A 26,679-nucleotide genomic window follows, 5' to 3' on the forward strand; every position below is an offset into this window, starting at 1 on the left:
TTTTCCGGTTCACTTCGAAGCTAAACCTTACGGCGCTTCGGAATGAATCACCGTCTATCACAAGCCGCAATATTTTCTTACCGTTGTCGCTCTTCGCAATAGTTATAATAATCGCGACATGCACTTTGAATCGCCTGTTGTTTACCTCTGCTGGCAGAGGACACGTACGCGCGAGCAGACGACGCAGCATAGTTTTACGTCACTATTTTTGTCACCCACGTGACTAAGCCGTGTTGCGTTTCCTCTCCTATGACGTCATAGCATCACCCGGAGCTCAGAAACCGAAACCGCTCGGTATAATAATGCCATTAATAAATTATTTATCGGGTATATATGAATCCCGCGGTGTATATCGTGCTTCCTGAAGCAGTACGCAACGCTTGAATTGAAGAACGCATGAACGAAAATTTTTATGTCTCCACCCCTCTTAGAACTACACGCTAAACTATGCGCATGGTATGTAAGATATATATTTTTTTTACTTGCTCATTGCCCAATTTTCACCAACGTCTTCGTGTTTAAACACTGAACCAAAGTTGTAGGAGATGAATTAATTTATTAATTTATTTTCCTATTCATTAGATACTGTAGACATAAAGACATGAGCAGGATAGGCAAACAAAGTACATCAGAAAGAAACATTTTGCCGAACACAAAACAGGTGGGATACACACGACCAAATATGGCAATGCACAAAAAAAGCACGCAGAAGTAAAACTTTTATCAAAGGGAACTAATGAACAACGAATATTGCAAGATAGAAGCTTCAGTTTACCATACATAATGAAGGCATTTTTCGGGTAAACTGTTCCAGCCCACAAGATTTATAAGGAAGTAAACATAAACAAGTTGGTCCTGCCAATGTATGGCTTTAGCGATTTCGAATGTGTATGATGCGTTTGATGAGTTTCATATTCTTGAAACTTTCCTTGGTTCTTACAGAAATATTAAATTTTGGAATGGGCTAACACAGGCACGATATTTAGTATCATTCATGTTGAATTTAAAACGTTTCCGCAAAACTAGCAAATTTTCTTGTACATCAGTTATCAGGCTGCATAGCTGTGTTCATTGTCCTTGTTCATCGCACGTAAACTTCATCGTGCAAAACTAATTTCTCCTTTTGCGCCATGTTGCGGAATTACAATGTTTTCGACAACGGATACAAAGGTTAATTTTAAACTAATAAATAGGCTCGATTGATTTAAGCCCACTTCAGAAGCTTCCGAAACCACCCCCTTCGAAAAATGTTCTCGATTTTGCCTACCCCCATGGTAACTAATAAAACAGCAGGCATCGAAATATCTCTTGCTGGATTTGGCTGCGCAGCTTGGCTTGTTGCGTGTTGCTGCATCTGGATCGCTTTGATCTTTCCGTAATTCAAAGATATTATGCAAAGTGTTAACACGAAACTGCCCTCTGCAATTTTATACTGCCCATTTAGCAACCTTGAGAAAGCAATATTTTCTTACTATTTTATGCTGCCGCTAAATTAATAGCATTGACGAAACTAAGACATTATTTCTACTACGCCCTACGTTTACTTTATTCTGCACGTTGTTGTCTTGCCAAAGTTCGTAGTATGTAAGAAACAAACAAAAAAAACAATCTGTTCATACGACTTCGTCCTTGGTTCGTCTTCGCAAAGTTCACCGTGGCGTTCTCTAAATGAGAGGCCTTTAAGAAGCTCTCATTATTGAGTTAGGACTTTGGAGATGCATTTGTATTTGGGCACAACATTTTCGGGATTCTTAAAATATTCGAAGGAAAAGCAGATTCGAGGTCATCTGAAGAACCTCAAAATGCACATAACAAGGTATGTTTGTGTGAGCGTTTGTTTATATACGTAAACATGCAAAATTCAGATATGTAAGTAGAAACACTACCACGAAGAATCGAAAAAGAAAACATTTTATTGCCGAAACTGAGCGAGCAACACTAAACTAGGACCAATTGCGTCGAACATATTCCACTATCGATCAACCACAACAGAATCAAACCTCGGTGGCTCATTTTTTATGCATTGTGCAAAAGTACCGAGTAATTCGCGTAAAGCATGACGAAGGTTCGCGAAGTGTCTGGTATGGAAGCGTTGAAGACATGCTCATGGGTATTTTTGCAACAAAATTCGTTACGTGACGTAGTAATAAATGTACACTTGCGTACTAACCACTCATGCGCATAACAAAAAAAAACCAAATTCCATACTGTGAGGGATGCTACAGGAGCCATTCTTTAAGAGAACTAATTTCTGTAACTTTGTTGCTTTTCTAAACAGAATGCACAAATGTCATTGCAGGATACCGCAACGCTTTTCTGGCGAGAACATATATGTTGCGTAAAATTTAAAAGCCTGCTACGCATATACATTGGCAAACGGGCTGGGATAACGAATTACATAAAAAGAACACGTATACCTTACGAGCGCTTCAAATTAGGGCTTGTAGTCGCTACGCTGCACTTTGTCTTGTCGTCCCAGCACTTTTGTTTACAAATAATGAAGTGCCAACCAGCTCTACAAGCCATCCCATTACCCGCCGTGGTTGCTTAGTGGCTGTGGTGTTGGGCTGCTAAGCACGAGTTGAGTGTATCGAATCGCGGCCATGGCGGCCGCAATTCAACGGGGGAGAAAATCAAAAACACCCGTGCACTTAGGTTTAGGTGCACGTTATAAAGAACCCCAGGTGGTCCAAATTCCCCGAGTGCCCAACTAATGGGTGCGTCATAATCACATAGTGGTTTTGGCACGTAAAACCCTATCCATCAAAGTCATCCGATTACATAAGCACAGTTGCATGGGACAGGGCGACACACTGGCACTGTTTAAAAACGAACCTTTAGTGGCGTGAAGTTATTGCCTAATCAGGCCGGATTCTATATCGAATTTTGTTGTTCGTGGTCATAACAGTAAGCTGTAATAGTGACACCACCTCAGAGCCCTTCATTAGGGTTCCTTGCGTGCGATCACTTACCGCTCTAAGCTTCGATGACGTGAAGAACTGCGACATGCAGTTTCGAGAACGCTTCCACGCAGAACCCTTGGAGAAGATTAGGTACTTGGCGAAGAGCGGGTCTTGCTCGTAGATGTGAAACATGCGCTTAGAAAAAAACGTTTTAAACACAGTGTTGCAGCCTGTTCCTAGCAAAATGTTTAAAAAATACTATAACGAAAGCGAAGACTGAATTCGCATTCAGAAACAACGTAAACAAAACGTCATACTGACGCGCCCGACAGCCTTCGCGACTGGCGCACAAAGAATGTGTTACACATCGCATTCCTTCAAACAACGTTCCGTGAAAACATTCACGGCCAACGGCGTTTAAGGTAGTGAGCAGTTATAAATTCATGTGATTCGCTATGCAAAGGTACAACGTTAGCGCCGTGTGATTTGTTCAGTATTTCAAGCGACAGGTGCTGATCAGAAAAGGGCGCTGCTCTCCGTAGCACTATTTGGGGCCGATACTTCACCAAAAATAGTGAGTAGAGTATTTATCGTGTGTTGTAAGCGCTCTGTATATGATTGTTGTTTAATTCCGCCGGCCTTTGTTTCAGTCTGTGCCTGAATTCGTGTGGCTTCGTGTGAACATTATCCGCCTTTTTTCTGCGCCCTGGCTTTATTCTAGATATATAACTACGCTTTATGTTTCTGCGTTTTGTTCCTGCATTTCTTTAGGTGAAATGACAGGAATACGGAGTGCTTTACTTATTTGTATGAGTGGACTTTAAGTTAGAGTGTGTTCTTAGGAAACTTAAGTTTCCCGAGAATTTCCATACCCGTGGCCTTCAATATACGCATTTGTGCTTGGAAAGACAAAGGCCGCACGAATTTGTGGCGCCAACATCTCCCAAACTTCAGGTATAAAAAAATTATTTCGCACGCACTGCAGCGCCCAGTTTAGCTAAATGAAAAGAAAGATGCTCATTAGATCCAGTACGAGAAAATCAACCTGGCATATTTCCCTACTCTGTCTTTTCTGGCCTAAAGCTGACGACAAGTCAAAAGACGAAGTGCCTCGATATTAGCAGACGTTTTACTTACACCACGACTTGAAAACTTGTTTGCCTCCTTGATGAATATTTCGTTTATCATGTCCAGATCCTTGACCACCATGAATGGCGTATCACCAATGAAGAATCTGGGAAGCGCATTCACGAATAAATGGTTCAGGTATTCGAAAAAAAGAAACTACGAAAATACCAACATTTGTGAATGGCAACGAACCGATTCCGCATGCATGAAGTTTAAGAAAGAAACTGCTTAACAGCGTCTCTAGCACCAGAAACGGTCCACTCAAATCAAATATTTCTATCGACAGCAGAACGGCAGCAACCTTTGGACCACCAATACAGCCTTGTTTCTTTTTGTGCGATAGCAGTTCAGTGCTCAAAACTGGGTTTATTCTGTCTGACCGTCCATTCCGTCGCACTTACGACTGCGGTTCTCGCCGCTGACGTAATATTATTGTAGTCAACTCGCCACTTCATCCCCTGCTTCACCAACGTTAGAGCGCATGAAAGGAAAACTTAATTCTCGACTGGCCACCACTTCGATTTCATTTCAAGCAACTGCAGCACGTGCACTTGGGATTCGAGGATGCCGAACACTGCGATCTCTTGCAATAGCAGTGCTGCACAATTATTGCAATGATCTACGCTCAAAAGAGACTCCAAGAGTGGTGGCCTTTGTGCGTGTATTCTGGAGACAAGAACAAGCACTGGTGCAGCAGGGAAGGCTCACAATATGTCAATCGTATAAAAGTTGCTCTTAAATATACCTCTTTGTGTTGACTTTAGATACTTCGCTTTGGGGCACCTAAAAGGAGAGACTCAGTATTTTTATCTTTTTAAACCCTGTTTGCCTTTGTTAGATGCACTCCGTGTGCGCTCTTGATGGGGCTATAATTTTCCAGATCTAACAATAATAGGAGGTGCTTCGAGATAACATGTTGCGAGTAACAGTTAACCGTAAGTACAAAAACTTGTTATATTTATTCACGCAGGTACACTGACACACAAGATAAGCTTTCAATAATTTCTCGTTCATGTCAAGGCACTTTTTTTTTGTAGCACACTACCAGATTGTTAGTGTCATCGTCGTAAATGTGTGCGGTACAACCGTGATGTTATTAGCCCTTCTAGCGAAGCACGTGACCGCAGAAGCCTTGTACCACTTGTACCAGGAACGCATCGAACAAATTTTCGACAGATTCCACCAAGACAATATAGGTTCCAGCTGACTCAGCAGCGGTTAGAACGTACAGTTTACCATGTTTCCGACTCTAAAGACAAGACTGCACACAGCATGGTCCCTCAGGATAAATTATCCGTGCTCTGCACACAAATAGCTGAAGACCTCAGCTCGTATCACCAGTGCGCAAAGGCCCTGTTAAACAAAGAACCTCGCGACTACTATCCATATCACATGAACGGCTCTCTCTCTGGGTCACAAAACAGATGTCAAAGGCAAAGTTCTGGCAAGTGCGCAACGCGGAGACACATCATGAACGCTATGTTTTAGAGACGACGTATAACAGTAGCTTTCAATAGGTGAAGCGCCAATAGTGACGGTACACAAAAATAAATACAGACAGGACAAGGCGCCTTGTCCTGCCTGTATTGCTTCTTGTGTGCCGTCACTATTGGCGCTTCACCTATTGAAAGCTATGCACCAACTAGCCCCACAACGTGTTTTACTGTATAACAGTAGCCATCCTTCGTTCAGCACACCGAGCAACTGAAGCTGCCTTCACGGTGCTGCACCCCCATGATTATGGCCATCAAGTAATCACTTCACATCAATGCTTGCGCCTCCCTATTGAACAAGTATCGCCATTATTACCAGCTTCGGAATTTTTCAACGTGCCTCATAGGATAAAGCATTGAGTGCAGGTAAAATCGTGTAGGCTCCTTAAATCAAGGAGCCTACACAGACGTTAAGATTATAGAGAGTGATTGTATTGCTCAAGCAATATTTCTGCCTGCTGGGGCGACGCAAGCAGCTGTGCATAAGTAAAGCATGTAATATACATGATATTTACACGTGACGTGCGCACATATTGCTGTAAAATGTACTGACCCAAAAACGTTGCCATATCCTTTCACCCATTCATCCAGCCTTTCGATGACAGTCTGCAACAACAAGGCGTTCGACGCAATCATTTTTGATACAAGCTTAACTAAGATTAACTAACAAGATTAACTAAGAAAAAACATAACCGATTTAGGCTGTTTCGCCTTTGTTGCTTAATTGGCAAGCTATTTAAGCTCATGACGTTAGGTTATGGTGCCGCAAATGTAGCAGTCGGGGTAGATTTGGATCTGCCAACGGAGCTAGAATATAAGCGCGGCTTCAGTTAAATTGTTTTACTAAGCATCAATTGAAGCTTTATTTTTTAAGACGCATCATAGTTGAAGAATGCTGTTCGTGAATACTTCCAGACTTCTTACCCGTAACAATGTAACATAAATAGTGCTATAGTGTTCGCTTCTGTGTTTTAGTGATTATTCAGCGTACTTAGTTCGCCTGTAATCCCAGTTGCAGACAGAGGTTGTGGAAATAAATATAATGTAAATAAAACTATGCTAATAGAGCAATAGCAGGACAAAACATAATCATACCAATCGATAACAAGCGTTCTCTGTATGTCATTTCACATGCATCGAATAAACCCTTCACAAAAGGCACGCGTTTTCCAATCTTAGCACATTTGTTGTACTTACGGGTTCCCAGAATTCATTCGTGTTGCCGCTGATGAGGCTGCGGAGCGGCACGGTTGGTACTCCCGTGCCATCAAAAGCGTTGAAGCATTTACGACGCTGCCTGTGGAAATAAACGACAAGGTGTGCTCGACGTGACTTGCTCACGGCAATACTGCGTATAGGGTAAGCAACTTAGCACATAAATAAAAAAGAAAGAAAACTTCGCCTTCTTTAATATTGGAGGAAAGACACTCAAGTGCAACAAATGAGTGCGCTAGACCACAAGAAAGGAACAGAGAATGTGCTGCCTTTAATTAAAAATCATTGTAGGCAAACAGCGCATAAACGGGACAAAAATTACGGATTAGCATGGAGGAAGGAAAACGTAGGGGAGGACCCGGCCAGCAGAGACGCGTCAGAGTAAGTGTGGCTGAAGTCATACGTGTTTCTAGCAAATGAGCACTGTGACTGGTTCGCCAAACGTAAACGTTACCATATGAAGAGCGCTTCTGAACTCTTCTGCTGCTCTGTGCCTCTAAAAAGTGAGATAATCTTTTTCGGCCCAAGTCTTTCTCGAAGCACATTCTGTTCGCGAGACAAGCTGACTTTAGAGCATGGTGTGTATGAGATTGACAGTTGTGTTTTGGGTCTATGTGTGTGTGTGTGTGTGTGTCAGCAAGCAACTGACACACAAACAATCACGGCGAAGGCTTTCATGGTCCTCTTTAACGTGCCACCGAAAATTACCGGAGCACGGCTGCTTCACTAAAGATGTTACAGCAGTTTCGCAGGCTTTGTTCCGACGCGCATCGGCAGCGCATACTTCTGGCGGCTCGTAGCAATGCAACTATAAAGCTCTCGCCTATTTGCTCCGGCGAGCTCATTGGAGGCGCAGTGAGAGATGACACAACAACATGGCTGCATTTCCGGCTTCAAAAACGTAACGTCAGGCCCTCTGTTATTTTGTTTGTTTCCTTCACGGGGGTACGAAGATGCAGGCGCTGCCTTCGAAGTAAAGCTTGTTGGGTGGGGGCAAAATATATAAGCAGAGAAAGACTGCATCATAGAACAACGTCGTCAAATACCATTCCACGGGGAGTTTCTTCACGATAGGAGTAAAATGAATTTCTGGAGTTTTATGTGCTTAAACTACGATACGGTACGTTTTTTAATGTGTCCTTATATGTAAGCACACAGGCGTCTTAGTATTTGGATTCCGTTCAAATGCGGCCATAGTAGACTAGACTGAACCCGCGACTTCAAGCTCCGTAGACGAATGCCATAGGCACCACGGTGAGTTTCGCAATGTGTCTTGTGTCTAGGCTCAGTGTTGTAACAACGCACGTGTCACCACACTCATTGGCCAGTTATTGCATTTGATCTGCCCGGTCCATCGCGCCTAATGTAATTAGGCTTGACGCCCACTCTAGTACAACACGTTCTCGGGAGCCTGCGCAATGCACGTTTTTCCGCCACTGAAACTATACAGTATTTGTGTGATACTTAGGCGCCGATATTTCTGAGAAGCTTTGATAAAGAAAGAGAAATAGTGGAAGGGAGATAAGGCAGGCAGGTTAACCAGACTTTGTCTATTTTGCTACCTTACTTGTGGGGAGAGGATGGGGTAGTGAAAGAAAGAGCGAGAGCAAATGAGCATAGCTCATTACCCCGCACTAAGCGCTGTGCCACGTACCTACAGTCGGGCACTGAAGTTTGTCGCCTTCGTGTACTGCTTATGCGCTTGTATGGCTTTCGAAACTGATTAGCTCTAAGGCCAGGCTCCCCAGACCTTTCTTTCTGTTAAAGGCCGATTGCCCAGTCTACTCAAGGGACACTCGAGTGTGTGGCGTTGTTTATCGAAGCGTGAGCTCTTTATGTCTGTAATTAGCGCACATGGGTGAGTAAGCTATTCCAATGTCATAACTGTATGAGTTACTGAAGGCTACTGCGACGAACAGCTGACGCAGCAGTGATTCGTCATGTCTTGAAAAAATCTGGTAGTAGCTGCAGTTGGAATAGTGGATACAGGCTGTACAAATGACGGTTGGAGTTCCGCGGAGTATCCCAACAACCAAACGCTGTGTCACGCACAATGTGACGGAATTATCTTGCAGCTTCTTCTCTTGATAACGGTGTAAGGAGTGTCGGTTCTCCATCGCGAACATATCGGGGTGCATCACTCTGAAACTCTAGTTTTGACTTGGAGTCTGAGCTAACCACCAAGCTGGCACTTGCAGCACCTTCCGTACTAAACTTCGTCGTGTCCATTGTGGCGTATTATTCTGCTGTAGTGCATGATATAAAGCGAGAAACTGCCTGTGTATCGCAGTGCCCAACGAGCTGAAATGGTGCCACATAGAATATCCAGGAGCTTCTTCATAGTCAGCACAATATCAGAGGTTTTAGCGCAGCAACAGTTTTTCTCGAGCTTTTGTGCAGACTTCCAGGTGCAACGGAAATTGCGTAATTGCCTTACACGGCGGTACCTAGCCTGCCCGCTTTAGGCCGAACGGATAGAGGAGATGACATAGGAGATGGGAGGCATACGTAGGTCTGCAGGCCTTCCTTTGAATTTTTGAATGAAGAAGTTTTTATCACCACCACCACTGCCACGTATCAAGGTTATAGGACACCTTGTTAGCCAAAATCTTCTGCGCATTTCTTGTTGAGATAGCCAAATTCTACTCTGCATCCATAGGTAATACCTATTTTAACGCGATGTAATTTTAAAACGATTTCTGTCTATCTCCAATGCTGATATGGCAGTGGCAGTCGCTTCTACAGTAACATAGTTATGTTCGGACATTGTTCCTAAGCATATTTACTTGGCACCACCGGAGTGGACTGGCAAAAAGAAGTCGCGTATACGAATGTGTTGGCCGGGTCTCAACGGGTGATATAAACTCGAACGCCAACCCCACGTAGCGCTGCAACAACAACAAAAAAATTGTTACCTGATCAACCATCGTCCAAGGCTCTGACACAGACAGATGGCCACTACGACAAGCAGGGCGCCGCCAATGCTCAACATCGCTACCCAATGGCGCCGCCACAAGAAGCCGTGGCGAGAATAGAAGCCTATGTCCCGGCGACCACTAGACTCCTGTGAGTAAAATCCGGGAATGAAAGTCGTACTAAGCAGTAAGCCATTCTACGACGTGCCCTCGCCGGAGAAAATGCCACAGCTATCAATGAAGGTCGAACAGCACTTGACTCTTATCTCAAGCATACATTATGCGCCGGTTATATCAGTGCCTATACCATGGAAAACAGACGATAACACTACCGTCTCTGTTCGCTGCAATTTGTCTTTATCATTTCAGCTGAGCTGAGCGCAAGGGTGCCGCGTTCTCATAGAGCTGATAAGGACATTTGCTTTAGGCGAGACTATACCTCGACCTACATTCGGAGTTCCACATTGTTGAGCATATGTGCAGAATGCTAAGGGATTGAAACACGTTATTGGAAGAGCTTGGCTGCCGATGCTCTTTTGCGCCGATGTGATGCATTTTGGTATCAAGTGAAAGCGAGTTCCTTTGTGATCAATTCTGACTGCATTCAGGGTGCCCTCGGCAATCTCCCGGAGTTCACGCAAAACGTGCAAGGCGTCACACGGTCCGAGCATCGTGTTTCAGTTGCTGACCTCTGTGTAGGCAATGACGAAATCATACAGCCAAAGCACGAGGCCGCGGGATAAAATGCTGGCCACGGTGGCCGCATCCCGAGGGGGGCAAAATGGCAAAAAAGAAGAAAAAGAACAACAACACCCGTGTACTTAGATTTAGGTGCACGTTAAAGAACCCGAGGTGGTCAAAATTAACCCGCAGTACCCCACTACGGCGTGCCTCATAACCAAATCGTTGTTCTGGCACGTAAAACACTATAGTATAATTTATTTTAAATCCTACAGCACGGGCGAGTGCGTGCCAAGCTGCGTGCTTTCCCGAAGGAAACACCTTTTTTTCCAGACATGGCATCGCGCATACGCGTCCTTTCACGCTCGTGAGCCTGCCCGTTACGCCAATTTCTTGGTTGTGTGCTGTCGGAATGGTGGTGATTGCAGAAGGTAGCCCTAGGAGAGTGCTGTCTGTTTCGGCTGTCGCGACATGTGGCAATGCATTCAACACTTGACCGGCAGAAAATGACAGCGAACTCCTAGCGTCATCGGGATTTCGACGCCACACCAGGGGGGTGAATCTCCGTATGGCTGCCATTGGCCGTTTTCGAGCAGACGCTCTTTCGACGCTAGCGCCAAGGTCCCCTTCAGTTACGGCCCTAACGAATGGGCGATGCAGAAGCAAAATGGCGGCGAACACGATTGTTTACGTTGTCATGGCAACAGGAATAGCAGCCGCGCGGCGCCTCCTCTCCTAAACGTTTTTCTTTTCTTTTTGTTTTTATTATGCTGGCCCGCTTCCATAGAGTTTGTCACTATAACACCTAGACAGAAATCTGGCGCCACCGTCTATGGGAGTTTCTTAAGGGGGCACCGTGCCGTCATGGGAACGATGGTATATGTGTCTGCGAGGCTCGTGTTGGCTGGTTTTGTAAGAGGCTTCGTCTAAAACGTGGATATGGCTATACAAATAACGCGTTCTGAAAGTAAACTCTTCATAAAATGTTTCCATTCACGCATATTACATCTCTGCTCACCTATAATGCATGACCAAGTGAAGAAAAACAAGAACAGAAGACTAACTGTTTCAAAGCGAGCGCAAACCTTGTCGTCTGTCCTCCAACTTTAGCGGCTGGCTGATACTTTTTACGTAACATATAGTCGTACACGAAATAACAAGTTCTCATACTTAAACAAAACATGTTTTCGCGTAATAATAAGGCTAAAACAGCTTTTCCCGTGCTGTTTTAGTAGAAAATGAATCATTGTGACAGACGGAACGGTACTTGCCAAGCGCGTCTTCAAGTTTTGCTGTCTCTCCGAGAACGATGCCAATCCGAAGTCACAATATTGGCCTCGAGCTCCACCACTGGAAAAGCTGGCGCCACCGTCGGCGTGACGTGCTAGGAGGGATCACGTGGACATAGCGGCCGCGTCGGCTACTTCGGGAGCGCCGAAGCGAGCTGAAAACGAGAGTTTAAATTCCCTCGTACGCTGCGGTCCTCATTTAATGGCGAGATTTCCCCGCTTCGAGTGTCTCCTTTAGAACGCTTGAAAGCACTACAATAGGTAGTGGCTGCCTTTGAAGGCGCGCAACATGGTAGGCTACTGCTCGGTGCCGCAGTGCCGGACGTACGTAACGGAGGCCGATGTCAGCCTTCTTCACACGTAGGCGCAGGACAAGAAGCCGCGTGAAGCTTGGCTCGCGAACCATAAAACCAGCAAACAGTCATCGGCTACAACTCGAGTATCCAGCAAGCACAGACGCGAGGAAGATTTCTGCTACGGCGCCGTGTCTGTGATGTTCGGAAAACGCGCACTGAGGTCGACGCTCGCCCGAGTCCGTTGCCCGAGTAATGTCTCGACGGTTTGGTCTATGAACTTGTCGATGATATAGATACTGGCAAGTTCAGTGGAGTTGAAAGGGAGCGGTAAGAAGCACATTAAGAAGAAAGCATGGCATATGGTCATGTTTGGGTTATGAATTAGTGCACTGGATTACAAAAAAGGAGCATCGGGAAATCCCACGCTGAGAACACCGATAAGCATACAGTGTGACGCAACTCTAGAAATAATATTGAAAGGTAAAAGAATTTAGAATAAAAAAAAAGATTGAATCGTCGCGATGGCACGTACATCACAGTCCCCGTAGGCGTCGAAGTCTCTACAATGAAATTATTTTTTGAACAGCTCTGATAGTGCCCACGCAACAATCGTTGCTTGTATACTGTCAAACGCTCATATTCTGCGGCCTAAAGCTCATGGCACAGTGCGAAAACGGGCACGCGGCGAAAGCGAAACAGTGCGCGGACAAGCATGCAGACGCGCAGTCGGTCGCTGAGAATCTGTGCGATCGCTGCATTGAGGCTTCATTCTATTACGCTCCATTTAGTTATACAAACACTATAAGAACATATTTCACGTAGTTTGCTCTCAGCGTTTACCTACCTTTCACGCAAGAAGCCGGTTCAGGAGACTCCATCACGGCGACCGCGCGCAGTGGCGTTCATTGTCCGTATTCGGTAAAGAGATAGCGTCTGTAAACGATTGTGCTCTTTCAGTTTGCCCAAGAATATTATTTAGACAGTAAAAAGCTTCTCTCGTTTCGAAAGTACTTACAGAAATGTCCGCAAGAGCTCGCGCGTGGGGTTGTCAGTGAGCGCTGACAGCAAAACCTATGAAGAGCGTGCCATGTGATCCCTCACACTACGCCAGCGAGCCGCTTCCGATAGATGTCGACTCTGTAACTCCTCGCCGCCAATAGAGGCATTCCCATGCACATCACAGCGCAGCAGCGCCAGATTTCCCTCTAGGTAATGTAGTGACAAACTCTACGCCCGCTCCGCTCACTTTCTCCCTTTCTCCCATGGCGCGCGCGCCGCTTACTTTTTTTTTAACCTGTACGCGGCGCGCTTCTTTTTTTTTTTTTTTTTTTTTTGTCGCGCGCGTAGTACGGCGCATCACGCGCCAGCTCGCACGCAATGCGCGCGCTACGCCGCGTATTGGCATTGCTTGCGAGCTGGCGCGTGGTGCGCCGTGGGCCATGCGTTGGCACGCACGCAGTCTTGCCCGTACTTATATTATACCAGCATGTGCCGGGACATAAAAAAAAATCCCGCTTCCATTTTAAACAACTTTCGTGGAAATCACGACATCCACATTATTTGGGCACCCGCACACTCCTCCCTTCCCGGGAACGAAATAGCGCTCAACCTGGCTCGAGAACTGACAGGCCGAGCAGGTGACACGCAACAAATACTGGGAACGGAGAGAGACCGGATGACCAGCTTTAACGAGATCACCAAACACTATAAATTGGGAAGGGCCCATTTCCCCCCGGCACACTCCTCGTTAAATAGGCGGCAAGCGACGGCATGGCGCCTCTTACAAACAGATACATATTAGAACCCGGTGGCCTACCACCGCTACTACCCGGACCTTTACACGGATAGATGTAGATTCTGTGAAGAAAGGGCGGACCAACAACATATTGTTTGGGCTTGTCCTCGTACACCCATACAGAATAAAATAATTAAGACCAGAGAGCAGTGGGAGACCGCGTTGCTCAGCTGTGCACCGGAAGACCAACTCAAGGCAATCCAGCAGGCCGAAGATGCCACCAGGGCCCAAGGGCTCGAGGCAGTCATTTAGGTAGAGACTAGGTCTGAAATCTGCTGTGCACAAATAAAGTTTATTCCTCCTCCTCCTCCTCCAACACAACAGATGTTTAGTCTCGCTTTATCGACTTCGTTTCCGAAAACAGATTTTTCTTATAACGTGGTGTGATACACTCGCAAAAAATGAGCAAAAGTAAAAGGTGCATGACATATACAAGAGTACTAAACACAAAAGTTCACAGATGGTTAACTAACAATAGAAAGCGCTAGAAAACCCGAAGGCCCTTTCATGTACACACACATAAAAAAAACAAGATTTTTGTATAACGTCCTCAAGACCGAAATTTAGGCGAGCTTCTGATATACGCACTAAGATATTGCACAAAACTGGACGAAATCTATGACATAGTCATGACAGCTATAAAAAGGGAGAACTCACTGGTAATGGCAAATACAATGAGACGCTAAGTACATAAAAAACGGAATAAAATGCTAACATTGTTTGATTGAGAGCCATACCAAAAGAAAAAACTTATTTATAAATCTGCACGAAAGTATATGCAATGCGTGACATGTTCATTACTGCTGAACAAATTGAAAAAACATGGCAGAAAAAGAAACATTGTACTGAAAAGTGAGACACACATTATCACATTATTTTGCACTTGGCCACAACTTGAGTAACGGTGGCAAGGGGAACAGAAGGTAGTCGGCTTTTGCAGCAGCACATAGAAAACATTCGCAGAAAGGCTTATTCTTCAATCAAAGACCAGGTAAAATAAGCCAACAACACGACTTTTCTTTCGACCCGAATGCAATGCTTAGCAATAAAATTACGTCACTTAAGGCACTAAGCCGCACCTAGTGGTCTCTCCTTTGTATAATAAACACGAACTGCAAAAATCTGCATGTAGGACACATGCAATGCTCATGCTTTCCAGAAGAAAAAAAAGCGTATCATGCCTACACATGAAGGTTGATCGCGCGGTTTTCCCATCGGGGGTTACTGAGATAGTACACAAACACTAACAGTAATTTTTCAGCTGTTAGTACGTTTGCAGAACGCGATACACAGAAAAAGCACTGAGGGCGGTATGGAAAGCTAGACAAGTTACTGAAGTTGCAGAATGAGATTTGGCATGGAAAAACACAAGTCATAGACCAGGTCACAATGAGAAAGAACATCTATTTGTCAGCTTTCCCTACCGGGGAGAGCCGCCAGGGGGCCAGGGAGTGCGGACGTGGTTCAAGTCGGCTCCGTGGAAAGTTGCTTTGTCTGGTGGAAACAGTGCCGATTTATAGAAATAAGTGATGTGATCGCCTATCGGAAGACCCAAGGATCACCTGGATTACAATTTTATGACTGTAAGTGGACTTTTGGATGTTTTACGGCCACTTTTATGTCGACCGCGTCTCCCACCTAGCTAAGGGTAAAGCTAGCGTTGAACAAACGCGGCGGCTCGGCGGCAGCCGAAGCCCCCGGCACCCGCTTCGGAACCCCGCTGTGGAGGCACGAGGACCATGGAGGTCACCGTAGAGGGTACAGAAATTACCCCCGAAGAACTGAGAACAGCGGATTGGATCACGAAAGTGGGAAAACATGTCAAGGAGCTGCAGGACCTTGCGAGAGGCGAACGGCGAGAAAGCCACAACAACGGCGAGCGGACGGAACGCGGAACCGCGTTCGGGGAAGGCAAGAAGGCGGCAGCGGCGAACGCCGCGTATAAGCAGCTGGGACAGAAGATCGCGGAGCGTTCAATTGCGTCGCACCTTCCGCGATTACCGCCGAACGACTACAAGATCATCCTTCGGCCGAAGAACGGGCTGGCGCTCGCAAAAGTTCCGACTACCAGGCTGAGTGCGGCGGTGCGCATGGCAGCGCAAATTCCCTGGGTTAAGGGACAAGAAAAGGACGTGCTTCTTGTTAACGACAAGCAAGGCACCCTGATTTTCAGCACCCCAGACATGGACACTGTCTGGAAGGTGACCAAGGTTAAGTCTATCAAGATAGAAAACAAGGACTACGAAGTCACGGCGTACCTTGCTCCGCACGAAGACAACGGGCGGGGTGTGGTGCACGGCATCGACCCGAGATTGACAATAGAGGAACTGACTGAGGCCTTCGGTAACCCTAGGAACCCGCCGATACTTGGAGTCAGGAAGATGGGCAACTCCAGCTCGGCAATCGTCACCTTCAAAAACGAGACAGTGCCGAGGTGGATGTACTGTTATGGCGTACCTCTGAAGTGTGTGCTCTACAAGAAACGCTACGAGGTGTGCTACCAGTGTGGTGAGCTAGGACACAGATCGGACGTATGTGTCAGCGAACAAGTTCAATGTCGGGGATGCGGAATGACGTCTCCACCTGAGGATCACGCATGTAAGCCCAAGTGTAAGTTGTGCGGCAAAGGTCATTTAACGGCAGACCGGAAATGCAAGGAAGCTTTCAGGACCCCTTATACCATAAAGAAGAGGCAATGGCAGGCCAAGCTGCGCTTGGAGGAGGAAGAGCGGAAGGCGAAGGAGGCTGAAGTAGGAAGGAGCAGATGGGAAAAGAATCAAGGCAGATCCAGGAGTCCGTCAAGACAGCGGAGCATGTCGAGAGGGAGGTCGGATTCCTTTCCGCGACTGCCGCAACGGCAGGAAGGGGAGACGCAACAGAAGGCCGGGCGCGGGAATACGGGGACCTCCGGCAGCGCTGACGTCAACAATCCAGCGAGATCCACGTCTCCGAACAGAAAGGTGGGTTGGGCAGGCAGGGCCTCCCAGGATAAACGCGATGAGGAAATGTTTCAGATTAAGGAAGAGAATCGCATGCTTAAAGAACAGCTAGCCGCGATTAATAGGCAAATGGAGGAGCTTAAGATAGCGCTTAAGCCTAATTCAGCACATGTTAAACAACTGCAAGTGTCGCAAAAGCCAAATACAGAAGGATCAGAGGAGCAGATAGCGTCTCCGCCTCCTGCTAAAAAGAGGGCGAAGGAAATGGAGAAGCACGTGATAGATAAGGACATAGAGGCAGTGATAGACATTAAGATAGCGAAACTGGAGGAAAAATTTGAGACCAAGTCTGGTCAGGACGATGAATGGCGCAAGGCCTTCGAGGAACGCATGTTGGGGATGTTCCAAAATCTGACACAGCAGTTGCATCAGCGAGATAACAATCTCACAGAGCGACTGCATCAGAGGGATAATAAACTCACCGAAGAACTTAAGGCAGAATTTGCGAAGAGAGACCGGGCATATGAGCAGCTCACCCAGCAAGTATTAGGAACTCAGCTAGTTGGCAGTCATGGCTCACAGATCCAGTAAAAACACCGTTTGGCAATGGAACTGTAGAGGCTTCACGCGCAAGCGTGCGGTCCTACAGGAATTCCTGAGGAACGGGGATCGACCGGAGCTAATAGCACTACAGGAATGCGGCAGAAAGGCAAAATTGTCGGGGTACAAATCCTATCTAGGCGAAGGCGAAAGCACGCAGGTGGCCGCCCTAATCAGGCGCAACGTCACAGCGGTGCAGCATGACACCGGGAATGCACAAATCGACCACGTCCTCGTAGAACTGATACCGCGAAGAAAGAAAGACTGTAGCTTGTTTGTATTAAATGTGTACAGCTCTCCCAGACAAAGGAAATGCGACTTCGGGGATCTCTTCGCGACGACGCTACGTAAAATTAAGAACAACCCGCTGTCGATCGTGGGGGACTTTAACGCTCACCACACGGCATGGGGATATAAGCAGACTTCGATCAAAGGTAGGAAATTGTGGGACGACATACAAACTCATAATCTGGATTTAATAACCGACCCGATGCAGCCTACGAGGAAGGGAAATAGTGTCGCGTGTGATACGACACCCGATCTCACCTTGACGGGGAACGGCACTAAAGCCACGTGGTGCAATACAAACGAAGACTTAGGCAGCGATCATAAAATCATAGAAGTGGTGGTAGAAGGAGGCCCGACAACCTCCCGGAAAAGGAGGGTGGAGGCTGTAAATTGGGACTCTTTCAGGGCACTCAGGGGAGACCCGGCTCCCATCTCTAATATTGCAGAGTGGAGCGATGGCGTAGTGCGCACTGTTAAAGAGGCCACCGAAGTGGTGGAAACTGAGGGGGACAACGAAGCGGTAGACAGGAGATTAGTTAATCTCTGGAGGAAAAAGAAAAGGCTGGAGGACCGACTTCGACAGAAGAGATGGGATCGAAATATCAGGAAACAGATAGCGGCTTTAAACAAGGAAATTGAAGAGCACGCAATCACGCTCACGAAGCAAAATTGGGGGAACGTCTGCGATCAGATGGAGAGGAATATGAGTACCGCGGGGACGTGGCGACTTCTTCGCCACCTGTTAGATCCGGACAGCACAAAGTCAGCGTCCAAACAACAGCTGGAAAGAATGGCACATCAGTTTGATGGCACTAAGAAGGAACTCTTAGAAGTAGTTAGGAATAGGTACATCAATCCCGCCGGACCTGCACCCCTCCCGGACTACGGAGGGGGAGAGAATTCGGAATTAGACGCCCCCATCACCCTGGCTGAGGTCCGAGCGGAGATTAATCGGCTACGGACTAAGTCAGCGGCAGGGCCGGACAGAGTGAGCAACAAAATGCTCCGTAATTTAGACGACAGCTCAATCGCCAACCTCGCAACGTACATGCAGGAGTGCTGGGAGAAGGGGACGATACCGCAGGAGTGGAAACTCGCCAACCTCATTTTCATTCCAAAGCCGGGTAAAAAACTAGGCTTCGAGAACCTCAGGCCTATATCGCTCACCTCCTGCGTGGGTAAGCTTATGGAGCACGTTGTTCTGACGCGGCTCAATAGGTACATGGAGGAAAATGGATTGTATCCGGGCACCATGATCGGTTTTCGACCAAAGCTGTCGGCATGCGACGTGATGCTGCAGCTCAAAGACCAAATTATAGATAAGCAAACGCGAGACACGAAAGTGATTGTGGGGTTAGATGTGGCAAAGGCATTCAACAACGTGAGGCACGTGTCCATCTTGGAGAATTTGAACTCACTCAATGTCGGGAAGAGAGTGTACGATTACATCAAGGACTTTCTTACCAACAGGAAAGCCACTCTCAAGATAGGGGAAGAATCTATAAAGAGCATTGACCTGGGTAACGTGGGGACGCCGCAGGGCTCGGTTTTATCACCTACCCTCTTCAACATTGCTATGTTGAAACTCCCTGAACGGTTGGGGGAAATTGAGAATCTAAACCACACCATATACGCGGATGACTTAACACTATGGATAAACAAGGGCAGTGATGGGCAAATTGAAAGCTCCCTGCAAAATGCAATTGACATTATCGAGGAGTACCTGAAACCCAAAGGACTTAAATGTTCGGCCGAAAAGTCGGAAGTGCTGTTCCTGATGCCCCCCGGAAAACGGCGGCTTCACCAAAAGCGTGAGGCGGGCATCCACCTGTACGTCAACGGCGCCGAGATCCCTGCGGTCGACAGTATCCGCGTCCTCGGGCTGAGGATTCAGGCCAACCGGAAAAATTATGAAACGCTTGCTAGGTTAGAAGCCAGTTCAAATCAAACGTGTCGTCTTATCAGACGAATAGCGAACAGGCACGCTGGGATGAAGGAGGCGAATCTCCTGAGGCTAGCACAAGCCTTCGTAATCAGTAGGATAGTGTACGTGGCACCCTACCTCAAGCTCAGTTCTGTAGAACGGAACAAGCTCGAAATCATTATTAGGAAAAGTGTCAAGGTCGCGCTCGGACTCCCCCCGAACACGCCCACCGGCAAACTTATGAAGCTGGGTGTGTCGAACACTCTCGAGGAACTGATTGAGGCTGCCGTTACCGCGCAGCACCAAAGGCTACTTGGATCTAAAACAGGCAGGAAAATTCTAGAGAAATTAGGCTACGAGCCCAAACATGAGCAAGTGCGCTCAGGCGACATACCCAGACATATCAGGGACAAGATAAAAATACCTCCGCTACCCAGAAACATGAACCCTGCCTTTCACGACGGCAGGCGTAAAGACAGGGCAGCGGCATTACAAGCTAGATACACTTGTCGACAGGACGTCCTATATACGGACGCTGCGGAATATGAAAGCAAAGCGGCACACGCGGCCGTGGCGGTTAGAGAAGACGGAACACCGGTGGCGTGCTGCACAGTCAGTGGCGTCGAGACGGTTGAAGCTGAGGAAGTAGCCATAGCCTTGGCCCTCAGCCAAAGGGGGGTAAATGTGGTCATCAGCGACTCCAAAAACGCTGTGAGAAATTACGAATCGGGGAGGGTGACGGAAACTGCCATCCGTATATTAAACAGGGAAGGAGGACCCAGGCAGCTTGTTCTGCTCGTTTGGGCACCAGCTCACCAGGGACTTAGAGGGAACGAGGAGGCTCATTCGGTCGCCCGAGGTCTCACTTACCGGTCGACCCCCGGAAGCTCCCAAACCACCGAAACTATAAACAGAAGAGAGGATATGCGCGCATACCAGGAAATCATAGCATACTACAGACTAAATCGCCAAATTTACCCGGGAGCGGACAGAACGCTCAGCAAGAAAGATGAGGTTATGTGGAGGAAATTACAGATGGGGGTTTTTCCAAACCCCGTACTCTACAGCAAGTGGCATCCAGGAGTATTCAGATCAAAGTGCAAATTCTGTGATGAGGCAGCAAATCTGGTTCACATGGTGTGGACATGTCCGGCTAAGAATGATAGCTCGCGCACTCTAGAATCCTGGGAGGCTTTGCTCCGCAGCCCAGACCCCAACGTCCAGCGGGACCTCATCGGTCAAGCCCTTGCTGCTGCTGTGTCTCAAGGTATTCCGGCCGACGGCTAGGGGCGAAGGGGGAGAAGCATTTCTCTCCTGACGTTCATTGACTGGTGTTTTTAATAAAGTTCTTCCTCCTCCTCCTCCTCCCTACCGGGAAGAGGCAAGTGTAGCACAATCAAAACGCAACGACGTCCGGAGCCTCATTGAGCACACAAATGGACAGGGCTGTGTTCGTGTACAATACATGCGCCTTCTGATGTCGTTGGGTCTGCGCGCTCACCTGTTGTGTTTAGGCGCCAAGAACAACCTTGCAGGGCTTGTTTTTGAGGTATTTGTGCATCACTGCACAATGCACGAGCGGTACGAGTCGTGAAAGGGGTGAAACGTCGCGGAGCACAAGCACACAGCTACCGAGGACCACGAAACTGACGAAACTAGCCACGCCTCGCGATAACAGCAGATAACCAAACATGAAACGTCATGCAGCGGGCTGAGCTGGCTCCGGGCCGGCGGGGCTGCACGGCATGCGCCGGAGACAGTCGAAGGTGAGGGAGTTGTGAGGAAGTGACGAGGCAGGGGGATTGGAGAGGAGTTGCGGAGGGGGAAGGGCTCGGCCACCTGGATCGGCGCGCGTGCGCGCGACGATCTACGAGGCCATGCAAAGGAGATGGATTTTTGTGTTCGCCCAACAGAGAGATGGCGCCAGTTACCTCTGCCACGGAAACCGGGGAGTTTCCCCCCACTGGCCACGCCGACAAGAAATGGGCGTACGAGCAGGCACGTGAGCATCGAAGGCGCGCATGCTCAGTACGATGTCTCGACAGAAAGTGCTTGCTTCTGGAAAGGACTCAAGAATGCAGCTTTGCATGCGCTCGTAGAACCCGGGGCCCTATTCTGGACACTCGGTCATTTGCTGGTCGTGTAACTTTTACCTGGATTTCTCTCTGTCTTTTAAAAAATGAATTTCTCTCTCTCTGTCAAGCAATATTTCAGTTAATAGAGAGTGCTGGTACCGTCACATTTCTATTTCTTTTAAGGCTTGTGCAAATATTCGAATTCTTGAATACGAATCAAATATTACCGCTAACTATTCGCATTGGAAGGGCATTTTATTATTAGGTATTCAAATGATTCAAACCAGAAAAATATAACAGAACAACCTAGTGTAAAAACATGGTTACTGGTCTCCGTCTGCTAAGCAGAGTATTGCAAATTTCGAGTGAGAGGATGGCAACAACGTTTGAACCAATGCAAAAACAATATGAATCACGCAAGCTTTCTTTTTAGTTTTGCGGTTGGTTTACATGAACATTTAGTGTTCTTTTTCTTTTTTTCTTGCAGCCTAAACACGTAACAGCTTTATTATAGCGGCTAGAACCAATGATGCTTTCCTAGTAAATGGCTCTTTTACATGTGTTCGCATGTGTCTAGCTTTTTTTTAGTTGAACTTCTGATGTTTCTTTCGGCAACCATTTGTTTAGCGTATGTGGAAAGTTAGTCGCATAGAGGCGATTCGCTCTGAAATTGCTTGTTTTCAAGAATGCACTACAGATGCTCGGAAGCTATTCATTCAGTTTGAATGAGAATTAGTGATCTTGTGTTAAAAACTGTTCCTTTGTCCCTGATATTCAATTGCCTTTTGTTGTTGTTGTTTCTTGTTCTTATTTTTGGGTTGGCGCTATTTATATGGGCACGTTGCCTAAGTATACCAATATAAACATCGCCATGCTGTAGTGTTGTTGAACAACCATAGTAATACAACAAAGGTCGAGAAACGAACTGTTAATTGGGCGAACCTGTGCCCAGCAAAACAAGTAACTCTCAACAATCGTAGCGGCGAGCACTCGTCGATGACAGTACTCCTTCTCGTCGATTTGGTGATGCTGCATTTTGCGAAGACATTTTTTGAGCCAGCGAGTTGATCAAATCGGCAGGGAAAATGAGACAATTTTCAGCTTTTTCATGCGCTGGACACAAACAGTGCTCTTTTGGCTTCAAGTAGCTTTGACGTATGACTACGGCATGCAAATGCTGCCAACGGGCTTCTTCAAATGCACGACGTAATTAGGCGCAGCAGGCTCGATGGCGTCCTTGGGCAGTTTTGCGCCGCCGCAATTCTAATCTGCCGCGCTCACCTGAGTGGCCGTGGATTTTTTTTTATCTTGGTCCCGCGCCATAGTGTCGCCATCGAACACCTATGTTAGCGCAGACCTCGCGCTCATAGCTCTGACTTTTGTGTGGAATGTTGCGTAATTCTATGGCAACAGTCCTGATAGGTCTTTGTGCAAGGAAGGGCGCGTCCATGCGTAGGAAGAGAATTTAACTCCTCTATGCAGTGCAGTGAAGGTTAGTACGTTCCGAGCACATGACCGACACCATTAACAACCATAAAAAAGTTTGCTTCCTGTCATGAATATAACGCACAGAGATAACGTCTAATAAAGCACATTCACACAGATATAAACTATCCAACACTTTTAGCGATAGAGATCCCCTAAAGGTTTGTTTACATGTAGGTGAGCTCTGTCATTTCCAGTTTCGGAACCGCATTTATGATGATGTTTTTTATGGCTGCTGGTCTTATATTTTCTTGATTAATTAATTAATTCACTGACAAATGAAGAGCAACAGCTTATCGGTTCTTCAATGCCAAACAATTCTTTTTTTTTTGACATTTCCATTCAGGTGCTTTCTGTTGGAGAATCTCGGCCTATTTCACATGTCGTGGAAGTGGTTGTTGTACACATGACGGTTTTTGATCTCCACGGAATATGATAGATTTTCACCGGTTCTGCTTGGGGCGCCCCTCCCTTTTTCGTCGATGAAAGTGGAATTGGTCAAGCACCGTCCAGACCTGCCAGCGTCTGCGTGAGCTCCTCCAAGGAAGAGGAGCTCACTTCAGAGCCAAGCTGACAACGATGACACCGAGCTGTGCTCTTCTACTTTGAGCGACGCCACTTCAGACTACGAATGCTTCAATGTCTACAAACGTCGACTGTGACTCCTACACGGAGAGCTCTCGAACACGCAATTATCTTTGTTCCCGAGACGCCTACGCACAATTGCAACCGGCTGAACTGACAGGCCATCCTTGTTTATCTGGAGGCTCTCGATCTAGGTAAGGTAATTGAAGTCAGAAATAAAAATGAAAGAACGTCCTCGATATGAATGTGATAACCGAGGTGCTATGCATCCGTTGATGAAGGTTACGCAACTAGATAGCGTCAAAGTGCGCTGCCATATTCCGCAGACTTTGGAAACAACTGCAGGCGTGGTCTACAACATCAATGCCTGAATCTGTGACAGTGATCTCCCTGTTTTGATCAAAACAATGACAGACAGCGTCGCCGTAATACACTCGTCGTACTGCTAAATTAACTTGCGTGAAGCTACTATTGAAATATTATTGTCGATCATTGCACGTGAAGGCCGGCCATTTTAGCCATACTGTGAAACCTTTCGTCCCAAAGGCGCCCCTACAATGTTGGAATTGTCAGATAATTGGACACGTGATGCTGTGTGCAAGAACCCAGGCGTATGCCCACGGTGTTCCCAGTGACATAGCCCTGCCATTTGTGGTCCGACGGGTTTCAAGTGCTTCAATTGCAATGGCGCGCACGATACGACTACCGAAGATTGCGCGTTTCGGTTCACAAACTGAACAGACAGTTTTGAGGTAGATGGTTAGAGAACATTCGACACATAAAGAAGGCGCAATTAAAGTGAGACGCCAACGTTGCCGGCACCGCAAGTCCAAAAATTACACTGGTAGTTCTGAGGCAGTGCCCAGCACGGCGAAGACTGATGTCTTGGATTACCAGCGCAGATGAGAGAGGGACACCCGCTGTCGCTGCTTAAAGTGAAGCAAGGCCACCTCGACCGAAGTCACGCGAACTCCCCCAACCACGAGACACAACTCGACCCCCAACTACGAATGGCCCTGCGGTAGCCCGCGCAGAAGGTCAGGACTTGACCTAGTAGTTCTGCGGAAACCCGGTCAGGACTTGCAAGGTCAGGACTTGCAAGTGCTCGCCATGCTGTGGTCAGTCACGAATGTTAAGTGTACATTACTGAGGAACTTGCGTACATTATTGACAAACTTATACAGTCCGGAATGCTCCCAGCGTACTTAACGTACTGGACACGATGAATTTGGTAATTGAATAGCATCATGACTCATTCACCGCTTTCGTTCTATGAAAATGTCAAGGAAGCATAATTTTTTCAGTAGAATTCTTGAGGCCTCAGATCAAGAATTTCGGATTCTCAACCATTCATTTTGTCGAATGAATTTACTATCATCCTCCTCTGTGAACCAAATATTCAAACTACAATCAGCTATAGGGCTATGAAGCTGTCTTATCCGCAAGGTGAAATCTGCTCAGCAAGGTCATCGTTTATGCTTGCTGCAAAGTCACTCGCGCGCTACATTGAGTTTTCCCTGACGAAGACGACCAATACGTATGTTTAACTGTAAAAACAAGGAAATCAATATTCAGTCTTGGCGCTTCATATATATCTCCAACCATTCGTTTTGACACGCAACAACAGGGTGCTTTGTTCTGCGACACATAGCCATTGGATTCTTAGTCGAGATTTTAACGCACACCAACTGTTCTGGGGGAGTTCGAAGATATACTCCAAGGAAATAAAATTAGTAGCGTTTGCCTCAGACGAAAGGCTTTGTCGCCTCAATGACAGCAGTCCGACGTTTTTATGGGGACTGACCTGCAGCAGCTGTCTGTACCTGAATTTTGTCTCTCGGTATCTTCGAAGCAGTGTAAAGTGGTTCTCAGGCATAGAAACCCACGGAAGTGATCACGTTCCTGTCTATTTGAAGATCAACGGAGTGGTCATGTCTCTATCTACTGCCCTCCGTAGAGCAGGCTAGATGAAGTTCAGGTCGCTTACGAAAGACAATCAAAAAGGCCACCTGTTAATCCCTACAGAATCATATTCGAAATGCACCACAAGGGGCCATGTTCACTTTCAGACCGTTTCCAAAGTATACAGAATATAAAGGTGAATTGGAAAAGCTTCGTGCGATTCGCTAAACAGCCGAAAGATGATACCGGCGCACCATAGGTATTCATGATCTGAGGCAGGTGAGGTTGATCCAAAAGAAAATCCAGTGCCGCATCCATAAGTTACAATATCTAAAGTTGAAATCATTTTGCGAGTCCTTGAATCCCCGTAAGTCTCTGCCCCATATATGAAGAACTCTCCGTGGCCTGCAGTCGTCTCCGCAACAGCGGCAACATTTTAAGTCTATTGCGCTGCAACAAAGACGACGTGAGCGTGATGTTGCTGAGCACATCTGCGCAAGTATTGTAGCCTGCCGTCATTACTTGTATATGGATCACGTGATGTTGCGGCATCCACGGACTCTCGCATGAATCTTATGTTTTCTATTGAGGAGCTAGAAGCAGCGCTCGCGACTTGTAGGAAGTCACATACAAGGCACTTGGAAACCTTCGCCAAAAACCCCACAGTGTACTCTTGGAGAAATACCACGAACGTTGGCGCGAAGGATTTATTCCTTGTCAATCTGAGATCAACCACGTAGTACCATTTACTGACAAGTTTTAACTTCTTTTAGACATGGGATCGTACCGTCCTTTCGGTCTTACCAGTTGCGTTCGGAAATGAAAGGAAAATATGATGTTGGCGTGCCTTTAATGGTTCTTAAAAGATAATGAGGTACATCCGCATGCAATGGCGTGATTCCGGCACGGTCCGTCATCAGTCGATTGCATGTTTGATTTAGTTACATCTATTAAGCACAAAAAGAGCATGAAACAATTAACGGTGCCGATGTTTCTCGTTGTCAAAGAAGCAGATAGTGTAGCATATCATGCAATCCTAGATGCTTTGAACGAGGTGGGCATTGGTGGCTGTGTACTGCGCTAGATCCATAGTTATTTGGAGGATAGATCCTACTTCGTTCTTACCGAGGATTCTATGACATCCCATCATCTAACCAGCAAAAGTG

The 26,679-nt window shown here is 46.7% G+C and overlaps 1 protein-coding gene across 1 annotated transcript in view; it reads right to left on the reverse strand.

The window, feature by feature from the left end:
- LOC142590512 (cytochrome P450 3A6-like) overlaps positions 1-9,846 on the reverse strand; it is a 54,569-nt gene extending 44,723 nt beyond the window's left edge. Inside the window, exons 1-5 of the mRNA XM_075702698.1 lie at positions 9,655-9,846; positions 6,722-6,821; positions 6,078-6,130; positions 4,041-4,137; positions 2,973-3,098 (exon numbers count right to left, since the gene is read on the reverse strand). Coding sequence (XP_075558813.1) covers positions 2,973-3,098; positions 4,041-4,137; positions 6,078-6,130; positions 6,722-6,821; positions 9,655-9,731 — 453 coding nt within the window. The 5' untranslated portion in view covers positions 9,732-9,846. The remainder of the gene's footprint in view (positions 1-2,972; positions 3,099-4,040; positions 4,138-6,077; positions 6,131-6,721; positions 6,822-9,654) is intronic.
- Positions 9,847-26,679: the final 16,833 nt, after the last annotated feature.

The sequence above is a fragment of the Dermacentor variabilis genome, chromosome 8, assembly GCF_050947875.1.
Source record: "Dermacentor variabilis isolate Ectoservices chromosome 8, ASM5094787v1, whole genome shotgun sequence".
Lineage (NCBI taxonomy): Eukaryota > Metazoa > Arthropoda > Arachnida > Ixodida > Ixodidae > Dermacentor > Dermacentor variabilis.